At 36.7% G+C, this 14,744-nt stretch overlaps 1 protein-coding gene across 1 annotated transcript in view; it reads left to right on the top strand.

The window, feature by feature from the left end:
• The window catches only part of FAM83B (family with sequence similarity 83 member B), a 50,812-nt gene that overhangs the window by 22,818 nt on the left and 13,250 nt on the right, over positions 1–14,744 (top strand). The window contains exon 3 of the mRNA XM_053974538.1: positions 14,000–14,164. Coding sequence (XP_053830513.1) covers positions 14,000–14,164 — 165 coding nt within the window. The remainder of the gene's footprint in view (positions 1–13,999; positions 14,165–14,744) is intronic.

Below are 14,744 nucleotides of genomic sequence, written 5' to 3'. Positions count from 1 at the left end.
AGAGACAAATAAGAAAGAAATGTTTCTTTAAATTTTTTTCACTTGTGTCTTTTAATTCCGTTTCTTGTCCCTTGACTTGCAACTCCCTCGAATACCTCACTACGTCTGCAAGATTCATGCTCTAACAAGAATTGTCAGGTTTCATTAAAAATGCTTTTAAAAGATTTAAAAATTGAAATAATTTTTATAAATACAGAATTTTTAAAGCATAGCATTGGTACTGAAATTATAACTCTTTAATAATAATTTTACTTGTAATTATTTTATTGTTTTATTTTTCAAGTGCTGCATTTGACTCAGGAATTAAATTCAGTTTAGTACCTTGTTTAGTTTCAATTCACTATTCACTCCAGTGGACTGCAAGAATTGCACTACTTACCTTCTTCATTTCAGTTTGCTTCACGGGAGGTTTGAGCAGGGTTTTTATAATTGCTTCCCTACTATTTCAGACATTTTACTCCATATGTTATTGTGCATTAAAATTTGAATCGGTTTTCTTCCTGAACAGCTGCACATAATTACTTATTAACAAGATTAATCTTTTCTTATCTTTAGGACATTCTGCCGATGCTTTCAGACAAGTCTGCAATTATTTTTTTCCTTTTTCATTTAATCTATAATAAATAATCTAGCTTGCCAGGGTAATGGATTTCACCAGAGGACCTGAACATGATTTGCAGACAACAATTAATTAATTAGTTTCAAAACCTGTCTTAAACAGGTGAAATTGAAATGCAGTCTGCCTGCACACAGTCATTAGCAACATGTTGCACAAGTAGCTGTGGCTGCTCCACGAGCAGGTGGTGTAATCTGCTTCTCACGAGTGTCAGGGAAGGTTCCTGCTCAATTGGCAGCATGTTTAAAAAAGTAAATAGTTTAAATCATCTGATTAGGTTGTTTACTGGCATTCAGATGTATCTATGTGCCATATGGACTTATGCAGGCTTACATTATGTCTGTGATAAATGTTTCAGAACACTGATCTGACATAATTGCTGTTGCTCTTTTTGCAACATAAATATTACTACAGGTGTTGTCCAGGCATTCTATTTTTACTTATAAATGCATTTTACTATATCATGTAGCTAAACTGGAAAAAATGTTAAAGGTGAATAGGTGGCAGAGCTAAACCCTGAAGAAACTTTTCATTATTTATCCTCTCTTATGTATACCAGAGGATCACTGGCTTTCCTTTATACTGACCCATCACTACCTGTGACCAGTAACTTTAAACAGCCTGCGTTCTGTATTTTTCTGGTTTACTCTAACCATATTACTGATTGAGGTGATCTCCTTAAACATATTTAGGTACAGCTATAAAATTTAAAATTAGTGGTATTGAAGCAAATAGTAGTTGTAGCAGGAATCAAAAGCTTTGTTGTGAATATTGTAACAGTATAGTCATAAAATGTGGAATAAAAAGGGGAGTATTTTTAAGCTTGTATAAAATGCATGGGAACCCATTTTAATCCCACATTCAGTATCCAATATCAGGTTGCTTTCAGTCTCAAATTTAAATGATCTTGGAGTTCCTTCCTTGAAAGGGGGAAGAAGGGACAGGAAGGGAGAAAGAAAGAATTAAGAGAGTGAAGTAGTAGGGGGAAGTAGAGGGAAGAGGGAAGTAAGGTGCAGTCACAGAAGGAAGGGAAAGGGGAACAGAAATAGGCCATAATAATCTGTAAATTATAGTGCGTTTGCTTCCCCTTCTGTGATAGCAGTATGAAAATCTTTAATATCATTGAGCTTACAAGCTGCTAGAAATACATGCAATCAAAATGTTTTTATTGGACAATTACTTTACACATCTGGCCTATAGCCAGTCCTTAAGTGTTTATACCTCATGTGTCTATTACTGACCCTCAGTCACATATGAAGCTGAATACAAAAGGTGTATTTAAAAAAAGGATGAAATAAGCAATATTTGAAAAGATGTTTTCCCATTTACCCTTCCCTAAATATGTGATTAGCCTTAATTTCTTTATTAATTGACTCTTTCATTGGTTTTCCTTTCAGAAGTCAGGCAGAGCAGCCAGCTTGGGTCATCAAGCTGTTTCTTGAATTGTGGCTATAAGCATTATTTCCCTGATACTCAAAAGTTTAATTAAAAATGACCAACAGCAAATTTATTTTGCTGTCATGCATGTGATCCATCCAGGTCTGCTAATTACAGCTGCAACAAATACTACTCTATTGCAGTAGACTGTAATGTTCCTTCTTAACCTAAAGATAAAGAAATTATGCCACTACTTTCCAGAGATTAACAGGAGCCTCTGTTGAGGCTTCCTTTGTTCACTTTGGTATTACCTTCTCTAGACCATGAACTAGAGGAGGTTTTTAACCAGAATTGCTTTTAGTCTCAGTTGGGGCTCTATGGACATACAACAATGTCTTCTGCAAGGACTCCCCAGTTTTTTATTCCTCTTTTTTTTTCCTACATTTATCTCTAAAACACATTGTCTACCAGTGTTCCTTATGCAGTCTATGTTTTGGAAGAAGTTTCTAGTGTCTGTAGAGGACTAACCTTCAAAAATTAATGATACAATTAGGAATTGTTTCTCAGTTCTTAATGTCATTAAGTCAGTTATATAATCAGGTCATACTCATTGATCTGCAACTCTTCACTGATTGGAAATCTAGTGATTGAACTTCTTTTTTTTGTTTGATTTGTTTTTTTGGTTTGTTTTTTTTTTTTTTTGGTTGTTGTTGCAGTTGCTGTTTTAAATTGGGCACTGCCTACAAAAATAGGTTTGTTTTCTCTTGGATGCAATGCCTTCCATGTTAGAAAATATTAGTCTTTGCATGAATTTGTGTTTACTTGATGCAACATCACCCTGGTGTAAGACTTGTGGACTTAGCAGTACACGGCCTACAAGTCTTCCTCAACTGTATGCTTTTATTTTTCCACTTGGTAAAAATGTTGATAGGCCATCCATGTAGACTGTGCCTAACATACTGCAAATAGGTATTCCAAAGTCTATCTTTCTCAATCATAAGCTGCTCTGAAACACCACGTCAGGTTTGTCTACTGACTTGGATACACCAAGATTTCTTGTGCATAGAAATGCAAAAATAAGTGTTTCCTGCTTTTGAGACACTTATTTTCATCTAACTCCATTCTTTTCCAGCATCTACTGTGGAGTCAGTCAGCAGTTTCCATCTCTGTGTTATATGCCTGTCTTTCTTTTTGGATTCTCTTCTGTGCAAGTTGTTCTGCTGTACCTACTTATTCTTGTGAGCAAGAGCAAGGGATTTCAGGCAGTTTACTATTAAGGTCTTAAAGATGACAAACAGTGCACAACTCTTGCATAAGCAAACTTAAAAGCAAAATTATCCTTCCTGGTCTAGAAAAGTTGGTCTGAATCATCTCTTCTTCCTATAAATATGCCTTTGAAGAAGAGAATCTTTCATTGTTTCTAAGTGACTAATTAACAAATGCCAACAAAATTCTATACTTGAAGAAATGCATTTGTTATAGATTAAAGTCCACAACCTGTAAATGTTCATTTATATTGTGGGGTTTTATACATTGTCTAACATTTTTCAATATATAAACTCTCAGGAAGAGGGGTTTAGTATTGAAAATGTATACAGGACACTTGAGGAAACCCAAGTGAATCAGTGGGAAGGCAGACTGACTCAGAACATCACTCCATTCCCAATCTAAGAAACCTCACCAAAATGTACTGTTAAAGGTGGCAAACCCCCAAAATATTCTCTAGAATTGTTATCTAGATTAGCTGAAATCTCATACATTTACTTTGACTCTTTGATAAGCAGTCAATTGTTTTAATATTTCTTGAAAGAAATCACAGGAAGAACCCTTAGAAGTATTAATGTCCAATCTAGTTTACTGTGGCATGAAGAACATTTTTAAGTAGGAGTAATTTGAAAGGACAATTTTAGTGCATTTTAAAAAATGTTTTTGTCCTTTTGCCTTCCCCTTATCCCCCCCTGCATTTGAGGTATCCCTTTCCCTTGTTCTCCAGTGTGAGATAATAATTTCAGGTATTGAAAGAGTTTTTAACCTTTCAGTAGTAACTCATACTACTGAGACTTTTAAATAAAATAATTAAGACTTATCACACTGTTGTGCATTGTTTGTTTTTGTGCAGTCACTAAATAAGCACATATGAATAAGTAAGTGCTTCTACTTATAAAAATTTTAAAATAAAAAGTATAACATTATAATATTAATTTAAATAGCCTAAACATTCACTAAATATTAAGGAATCCCATGAGAACCTACATATTGAAGCTGTTAATACTCTTTTAAATAAAAAAGATATTTCTGAAGCAGAAGTCTTTGAAATTCATCATAGAGAGAGCCAGAGGCTACAGAAGTACCTTTGATTTTTGTCATGAATTTCCATTGTGGTATAGCAGAGTCGTAGGCCGTCAGAAATCCTGGCATTTCCTTTCTGATTGCTTTCCTCAGAAAAAGCTTGGCAGCTTCTCAACATAACAACTGAATATGAACATTCTGAAGAGCTAAATACAAATACTAGTCTTGCTACCCAACCAGCTGCAGCCCACATGGCACTGGGAATTCAGCAGCAATATCAATGGCAAGAGAAGAAAGGACAGAGGAAGGTCCCTAATGCGTTCCCTCCTTCTTGCCAAGGATTTTCTGTGCTGCCTTATGTCCTTTTCTGTAGGACCTCTGCCTACAGAGGTTCTGTTCTCAGTGACAGAACACAACTTGCTTGCTAAATACCAAAAGCATTTTAGTTGTTGATGGAAGCACTGCAATCAGGAAGAAAAGTGTTAAAATTGAGCATTGTGAACGCTTGTTGTTTTAATCATGCATGACAGATTTTTGCAGATTTAGGTAAATATTTTCTTGTGTATGGTGTGCCAGCACTGACCAGCAGCTGTTTCTTTGCAGATCCTTCATTCCAAGGATTAGGTTTATAAATGCTCTTTGGAAAGTCCCCATGAAGATTCCCTGGAATATCCCCTTTCATCTTCTCGTTGCCATGACTTGCTGACACTCACATTCTGCATGTGTGGAAGTAAAGCTTCAGAGGAATTACTGCCTCTGCTGCTGGCCAGAGTGACAAGGTGTCTCCTGTAATTTGGTCAGCTCACAATGAGTTCTTACTGATCCTTCAGCCAGAATAACAACTACCAAACTCATGGATAAAGATCACATTTATAGAATTAATGTAGCTCACTCCCATGAGTTTTCCAAGATAAAATTCCCAGTTGCGTGAATTTCAAGAGGTGACAGCGAAGATGTCGCTTTAAGGTGATGTATATATGACTTGCTAGCTTGGCCTGCAATAGCTTTCTGAAAGGTAATGCAGAAGGCTTCTATACATTCACTTGTCAAAGAAAACAGACTTATTTCCATTTCAGAGAACTTTACTTTTGGTTTTAGTTTCACCTTTTGAAGAGCTAATGCCGGTCTTCTGATCTGCTTTTTTTAGACATATTAAGCTATACAAAGGCTCCCAAATTGAGCAAAAGGCAGAATTCTCATGTAGTTTTAAGAAGATTCTTAATTTTAAAAATTTGATCTTTCCAGTGTTTTTCAAAGTAAAATTGCATTCTTCCTCAGAGCTCCTGTTTTTACTCTCATATTATTCTTCGTCAACAGAATCAGAACATTTTCCCCTGTTACTGACAGCTAGAAAGTTCCCCTACTGCACATCTTTTGTGTGTGTTTCTTGGACAGAATAGATAAGGCTTTACCTATGGACTACACAGGTAAACACAGTTAAAACTATTTGTATAGTTACCTTGTGTGGTTACCCACCTTCATAATTTTCTAATAGTTTCTTGTTGTATTGCAGGAGATAGGCAGAAGTTTAGTGTATGTTTTCTGGACAGTGAACTTACATATATGATTTTTTGTTGGTGTTGAACTTTCCTGATGTGCTGTTGCAGAGAGAAATTGTTAAGGTTATTGAAGATTGCTAATGTACATGTTTGAAGTTAATTTTTTATTTCATATAAACTTAGTTTTTACTTTAAAATTCTTAATCTTTGTAGGTGATATATGGCGTGATAAAATGAGGCTTGGTGATGAGAATAGAAAGTGTACTTGGTTCTGAGAACCTGTGCTTTTCTATCCTCAGAATAAATGGTAGAACTATTTTGAAGCAGGAGGAGGAAAAGAGGATAAGTGAGGGTTAGGAGAGCTGATTCTGAGGTGGTGTAGCTGCCTGTAATAATAAAGTACCAGACTTCATCCTGTAGTTAATTAAATTGCTTTTAAAGAATGCAATAATGGGAGAACATTTCCAAGTACTCTGCATAGTTATTGTATATCGCTCTGTGTCTGTAGAGCCAAATTAAATGCATTAAATAAGATCTCAGGGGGTCAATTATGATGATAATACAAGTAGTGACAATGCAACAAGTAGTGATATTAATTTCATGAATGTTGCATAGGTATAAATCATCTCAATATTTGTTCCATTATATTGCCACAGAAATTGTCGGAGAATGGGTAATACTCAGATGGTTGATTACTATTTATATTATTGTATTAGGCTTTATTTACAGAGCAAGGCTCCCCTCATTATATTACACTTTGGCACTTTATTGCAAGACTTCTCATTTGTTACCGTATTGTGAGACTTCAACAATTCATCCAGCACAAATGGTTTCAAAGTAGACATTGTATTAAAAGGATGTGTTGTGCAAAGCATTTCAGGGCTGTCTTCAATTTTGCAAATTAATACCAAATTAATGAACTTTTGTCTTAGAAGCACTCTGGTGTGAGCAACAGAGCCAGAAAGTAAGGAAAACAGATGATTTATTAGGTAGCTGTTAATATGAATTGCAGGAAACATAAACTGGATCTAAACCCTCAACCATAAAAACCAACATAATATAATTGAGAAAAGAACCACAATAATTTGTGGGACATATTATATAGCTTACTACAGGGAATGTTGTCTGCATTGACCACCAAATTTGTCTCTTCTGATGCCAGAAACTCACCAGTCCATTTGCTGCCTGCCTCCTGTTCCTAACAGCGTGGTACACAGCACTGTATCCTCCTCCTGCACTGTTGCAATTGCCTGCTCTCTGAGAAAAGCCAGACTCAGCACTGAGCCTGTGCCTCAAGGAGATTCTCCCCAAAACAGAGATCTGCAAAAAGAGGACTGGAGTAACAGAGAAATGGTCAATGAAAATAGAGTTAATAATTCTCTCAGAGATGTGGTTCTTTGTTCTTGGGGTGAGAAAGGGTGGTGACATTTAAAGCACTGCACAGCAGTATGGATTTTTGTCATGTAATGCCCAAAGTAAGCCGCATGTGGGTTACAAGAAATCAATACTCTTGCAGTGTAGAGGTCTTCAGCATTATTCCTTACTAAGTTATTGATATTGGTAGGTGTTTCTAGTAAAGCCTGCCCTAAGCAAACAGTTTTAGTAGAGGACTCCTGTATTTTTACTATTTATAGCAAAGGAGTTGTTAAATGACACACACTGCAATATATAACCTAGAGAATCATAATTCATATTTGTGAAAGAAGTGGTAATGCTGAGATAATGAAACTGTCAAGGGTTCACAAAATAGACCTACTGAGTGCTAGCAGTAAAGGCTTTTTGTTACATTTATGCTTGAATTTCAGCACACAACACCTATTAAAAGATTGATTTTGATGTCCTAAAACTCAATGAAGATTAAAATCCACTTATTTTTTCTTGTCAAAAATGGAAGAAGTAAAGCAGAAAAGCTCCTTTATTTCTCAGCGTTCTCTTTTTATAGTCTCTGTTTGTTTTCTTTAGGCCTCCAGCGAAGTTTATAATTGCTACCAGTCATGGCAAAATTTGCTTTCACTTTGACAGTGATGGGAGTGAAGATCTCTGAATCATTGAGTTGCAGCTGTTGGTCAGTTGGAAGTCTCCAGCCCAGCCTTCTGCTTAAAGCATGGCTAGTGGCAGTATCTGAACAGGTTGCCCAGGGCATTATCCAGCAGGGTCTTGAAAACCTCCAAGAATGCAAACTGGACCCCTCTGGGCAACCTGCTCTACTGCTGGGGTGTCCTTGTGGGAATAAGGGGGTTTCCCTATATCCAGGCAGAACTGTTCTCGTTTTGGTTTGACCGTTGTCTTTTGTACTGTCACCACTGCAAAGAACCTTTGTCCCTCAAGAACTTCCCTGTAAAGTACCAGGAACTGCTGTAAGATTCCCTGAAGCCATCTTTGCTGCAGGCTGAACAACCCAGCTCCTTCATGTAGTCTGCACAGGGCAAGTGCCCTCTTGGTGGCCCTCCCTGGACGCGCTCAGGAGATGTTTAATGATAAGTGTAACTGTTGGGATTGCCAACTTCTTTCTAGATAAGCCTCTGAATAGAGTTAGTTTCTGAAAGTGAGAACCATCTAAGCAAATACAATGCACATGGATGGGCCCAACCTAGCAATAAATTACCCTGCAGCGTAATAGGTACCACAGAACTGAACACTGGCCTCCATTTTCTGTGTCATGTTATCCACTCTGTTGCCATGTCACCGTGTACACAATCTCCTGTTTATCAAGGATATCCAGGATATTTCAGCTCTAGCTTTTTGTTTTAACCAACAAACAAATGTATATGTGTCTTTCATATGAACCTTGTCACTGGTACTTTTTGTAGGAGTCAGTCATTTACTGAAATTGAAGATTAAGAACTTTGAAAGAAAGAAAAGAATACTCTGTATTCTTACAGAGTGATGATAGTTTAGAGATACTGAGCTTTAAAATGGTACTTTCCTCATCAACGTGCAAATTAAATAAATCAGCTTACTGAAAAATACTGTTTAGAATATTTGCATAAAAATAGTCCTATTCAACAAAATTATACTTTCCTGTCTATATTTACATGTTCTTAAATGCCAAAGTAGGATGTGTAGTTTCCTTTTCTGTTGCAAAGCATAGTCTTAGTGTCAAGACAGTAAGAAGGATAATAGCATGTGGCTCTACTGCTGCCTTCAGTTAAGTTTAGCATTTTGTCAGATTCATTAGGAGTCATTTTGTGCTTATTGACTTCAGCAGATTCTCCTGTTCTGTAAGGATGTCATTGAAACTAAATTTTAAGCTTAAAAACAGTCATCACTTAAAAAAAAAAGGAATGGGTAGATAACTAAAAATACTAGCAGTGACAATCAAAGATTATTTTAATTTTGGGAGAAGAAAGCCAGCATAAAAACAGTTTTCTGCACTGTCTTCACTTTTAGCTGGTCGCTGAAATGTGCTCCTCTATCCAATACCCACCCAGGTGGTGGTAGTTCCCTCTTGCTGTGCATAATTTCAGTGCTATGTGATGTTATGCACAGCAAGTGTCTGCTCTACCAACTATTTTCTCCTCCCTGGAGGTGTAACATGCTTGCTTAGTTGTTCCCAAATGAGGGTCATTTTTGATCAGGTTTGGAAAGTTCTCCCAGAATTTTGGTGATTTCATCAAAAAACTGTTGTACCCATCCGGTTTTCCTGGAATAGTTGGAAGGCCATTGTATTTGCTTCAAAAGCATGAGTGGTTCCTTTTAAAAAGATCTTTGCACTGTAGAAAACAAATATGCTTTGGAAAAAAAAATGGCAGTTTGTAAGGAAACCTCCTGTATGACACTAGAGCTTTCTGCCTTTAGGAGGTTTTCTTGACTCAGGATAGTATTGTTATGCCTAAAAGAAACAGAATGTATGGAATAGGCAATTTTCTGATGTATTTCTGCAGTTTGAATTATATCAGTTTTTCTCCCTTACTGGAATCCACTGTACCCGTGTGGAAATTACCTCTGCAATTGCAAAAACAAATGTAAAAACACAGCAGTGAAATATTTTCTTCTGAAGTGATGCAGCAAGTAACTAATCCTGTAATCCTGCAGCTGTTGTTGCAGCTTTAATAAAAGGTAGGTACACATTATAGAATACCTCATTGAAGTAATTTCCTAATCTTGGTCTCCTTAATTAATCAAAACTTGGAACTCTGAATACCATATTTGCTTTGTCTTTTCCCATGTGCCATACTCCCTTCTGCTGCAAAGCAGGCAAGCTGGGGAAATGTACACATACCCCTATTAAAAGGATGGAAAAAAAAAGGAAGTTTATTATATTGAAAGGCCAGTCTATTTATTCCATGACCTTTATGGAATCCACTCTTTCTAAATCAAAACCTACAATTTATGGTCAAACATCTGTTTTGGTTTATGGAAATCAGTATGCAGAAATTACCTTATCACTGTTAATGACTTTTTACATATTGTATGTGTCATATGTGTATCATATGCATTGTTCAAATTTGTCACTTCTCCAGCAGCTGAGCCTGATTATGTTTGTGTTTAATAGATCAATTGAGTGTTGCTAAGAGTAAATGGGCAGCCTAATGAGGACATTCAACAAGAGTCACCTCTGGTTTGTAGGAAATGCACAAATGGATGCCCATTTGGTTGTCAGGTCATGACTGTGGCTTTGCATCTATGCACTCAGATTCTGGTAAGGACTTTTCAGACAGCATGAGCTTCAGGTTTCAAAAGATAATCTTTATTCCAACTCTGGAAGTGAAACCTACGTTTTCTTGCAAGACTACTTGATGCTTTGCAGAGTTACTCCAAATTTAATAAGATAAATGGCTTAAGAATAATTCTACTAGTGACAACAAAGAGGGTTCTCTGCTCATTCTTGAGTGAAATATCTGCACATAGTGCACATACATCCTTCTTATGTCACCAGCTTACTGGCCTGCTTGCTTATGTGTTTATTTCTCTACCTTCCTGTTCATAAAGATAGATATGGCCATTCTAGTCCATGCTGGGTTTTAGTTTTTATTGCACATTCTTGTGGGGTTTATTCTGCATCTTTCCAGTTCAGCTGTCTTTGCAACCACAAAATGCTGCAAACCTGTGAATATCTTAGATATCTGCCATAGGAAAGTGTTAAAATTATTTTTGAGGGCTGTGCTGTGGGTTTTGAATATTTCATGTACTCGTATCAGTGTACACTAATGAATCCATTCAGGATTTTTCTCTTACATTTATATTGATCCTAGAATGCAATGAGCACCCATTTCTTGAAGATATGAAGAAAAGGAAAGTCTAGGAAGAAATCAGGGAGTTCAGAGGAAGGGGGAAACAGATAATGAAACAGACTATTTGAGAACAGATTATTTTTTGGTCTTTTTACCTACCATACTTGATCTGTCTTGGCAGTTTTCTTCTCAGATGCAAGTGAAACAAGACAGATGAATATATAGGGTTGCCTTGTTCAGTTAACTCTGTGTATCTCAGAAGCAAGACAAAGCAGAAGGTGCAGTCTGAAAGTGATGAGATCCTTGGAGTCAAGATAAACATTCATGGTTTCAGTCCTTAGATAAAGAAATATATTCTGTACTGGAGAAAAACCCATTTAGGTTTTACTTTCAAAAAGTCAATAAAGAAAATGAGGTAGTGCATTGGCATATTACCTAAGATTTATGAAAGAATGGAATTCTTTAATGCTATTCATTTCCTCTCTGAGTGGTGGATTTGTAAAGACTTTATTGCCAGGTGACATGTAATGCAGAGGCCAAGTTCGTTCCTTTTCTCTTATTCAGGAATTGTCTTTTTACCATTTCTAATTGTTTCCATTACTTTAGTTTACTTTTAGTTTTTGTAAGTCATCTCTCGTTTATTTTTCTAGTGATTTAATTATATGTTTGGCATAAATGAAACTTTTAGTTCTAAGCAGGTAGGATTCAAAAAAGGTAATTCGTACAACTGACTGGAGACATAACTTTTACTTGTGTGCAACAGCATTTACCTGCGTGAGGTAAATATTTCAGTTCTAGAATGAGTATTGAAACATAACAATTACACCTTTAAAGTTGATGTACAGATAGTTTAAAGATTAGTGAAAAAGGTAGAACCTATTCTGGCATCTGTGAAAGGTTTTATTTGGTTTGAATTTGCACCTGAGACATCTCGTTGGAACTTTTCATGAAAACACTAGTGGATAAAAATACCTTTAGAAGTTACACAGACACTGGTTCTTCCTCATATTTCCTTTCACGTTTCAACAGTAGTTCTTCCCAAATTACTAATGATATGTCAACAGTACATTTCTATATATCCCAAATACCACTAGAGGGACATTGCTTTTCCAAATCAGACATACTTGCTTTGTCCCTGTGGACTGCACGGTGTTGGTAGCTGGTGTTCAGCATGCTGATCTTCTTAAGCCAAGCTCTTATGAGCTGAGGACATTCTGTGCCAGTAAGAGTGCCTCCAGCTCTTCAGTGTCTGCTTATTAGCTACTTCAAGCTCTTGAGCCATTAGCTTTAGAGAAAATGATGAAAGACTGAGAAGCCCCGTGTACAAAAATTTTATCTGATTTTTCTTTTATGCATACTGCAATTTTATTTTGAAGGTTTTTCCACAGCACTTGTATTGCTGTTTTCCCCTCCCTTTCTCTTTTACTGGTGTCGTGGTTTGACATAGAAGTGAATTTTTTCTAGAAAGTTGGGTCAAACTAATCAGTGGTCAGGTTTAGATATTGGCACCTGGAGTGACCACTGAAAGTATGGACACGCTTCTGAGAACACAGGGGGTTAAAAGCAAGAACTCCCAGGAGAACTCTCTCTTTTGGTTCCGGTCGTCAGAGAGTGCAGACCTCCCCTGCCCGGCCTCAGGCTGGGTGGGGGAGGGGAAGCCACGCGGCCTTGTCCAGGTAGGCCGAGGGGCTGAGGGTCTAGAACCGAGCCAGCTCCTGTGGACAGAAGGGTGGAGAGAAGCAGAGATGCTTTTACCTCCCCCCCCCCCCAAGAGGGAAAGAGACAGAGAGCCTAATAACACCTAAAACCGACTACCCCAAAAGTAGAAACACAACCCCACCATCTACCATAAACTAATCCAAGCTACACTAAAAAAAAGTAAAACTCCAGAACACCTACAATACATTAATAACATCATTATGTAAAAGAACACAACAATAGAAGTATTTAAAAAAAGAGAAAAAATCATCCAGATTCTCCTAAAAACTAGTTTTACCATCAAAAAGAGCAAGGTCAAGGGACCTGCTCGAAAAATCCAATTCCTGAGAGTAAAGTAGCAAAATAAACAACGTCAGATTCCTACAAATATCATTAACAATGTCCAACCATAACAACTGGGTTTCCTTTTCCCCCATAAAACCAGTCACTACACACACCCATGTCATGGTTTAACCCCAGCCAGCAACACAGTTCTACACACCCACTTGCTCATTCACCCCCTTAGTGGTATGGAGGAGAGAATTGGAAAGAAGTAAAACCTTGTGGGTTGAGATAAGAACAGTTTAATAATTGAATAAGTAAATGTACTATAGTAAAGTACATTTTACATAGAAAGTAAAATATAATAATAATAATAATAATAATAATAATAATAATAATAATAATAGGATTCTATTGGTAGTTATAACAATAGCTGTAAGTTAAAGGTAGAGAGAGAGGTAAAACCCAAGGAAACAAGTGATGCAGTTGCTTACCACTCACTGACCAATACCCAGACTGTCCCTGAGCATTGATTGGCCCGTCCCAGCCAACTCCCCTCAGTTTACACACTGACCATGATGTTCTGCATTATGGAATATGCCTTTGGCCAGTTTGGGTCAGCTCTCCTAATTGTGCTTCCTCCTGGTTTCTTATGCACCTGCTCCCTGGCAGAGCATGGAACACTGGTAAGTCTTTCACTTGGGATAACCACTATTTAGCAACAATCACATCAGTTTGTTATTAACATTATTCTTATGCTAAATCCCAACCACACCACGGTACCATCTATTAGGAACAAAATCAACTTGATTCCAGACAACCCACAACACATCTTGCTGGACTTTGGTACTTGTGAGAAATGTCACATAGGTAGTCATTGATATCTCAAAAAGAAGATCCAGTGGTCTTGAAAGCTTTCCGGTTAAGTGGAACAACATAGAAAATAGAACATTTTATTGTGTAAAAAATATTAGCATATTAGCAGCTCAGTGAAGGCCTCAGTGAAGAATTCTATATATGAGTTTATACAATGCAATAATTTGTGTCTTTCCTGTTTGATTCAGGTCATTGCCATTGTTATGGATATGTTTACAGATGTGGATATTTTTAGAGAAATCGTGGAGGCATCTGCTAGAGGGATTGCAGTGTATATCCTGCTTGATGAATCGAATTTCAGTCACTTTCTGAAGATGACAGAGAAACAAGGCTGTCAAGTTCAGAGGCTCAGGGTAAGGCATCCTGTCTTCCATTGCAAGAACATTCACCACTTACTCCTCCACAGCCCACTGAAAAGTGATTATTATTGAAAAAGTGGTTATTAAATACTGATTTTTCAAATTAACAACCAGGTGTAAACAGGTAAGTTCTCAGCAGAACTTTCTCTACAGATACATTTTTTTTAAAGCATCTTTTTCAAGTGTCAAAACGAGATAATTTCATAGAATGTTGTAACTTTCATATATAATTTATAAAATAATTTTCCATTATTGTGTATTTAGGAATGCTGCATGTTTGTAAAACTAAGCTTTTTTTTTATCCTTTCTCCTATAGTTGCCTGCAAATAAAGTCATAAGACTTAGATAAATTAATAAGTTGTGTACTTTATTTTATGATTTCTTCTTTAAGGTTCTGCATTAAAATACTTTAGGAGGCCCAAGATTCTATTTTAGTAGTGTTTTCCTGAAAATCCATATTTCCATGTCTATGCTTTGTCCTATTGCTTTTAAACATTAAATATGTAATTTTATCCTGTAAGAGAGATAACAAGATGACATTTACATTTTTATGAGATGTGCTGCATTGCCCAAA

Source organism: Vidua macroura, chromosome 3, assembly GCF_024509145.1.
Source record: "Vidua macroura isolate BioBank_ID:100142 chromosome 3, ASM2450914v1, whole genome shotgun sequence".
Lineage (NCBI taxonomy): Eukaryota > Metazoa > Chordata > Aves > Passeriformes > Viduidae > Vidua > Vidua macroura.
Note: the sequence above shows the minus strand (reverse complement) of the source record. Positions and strands in the feature narration are given on the sequence as shown.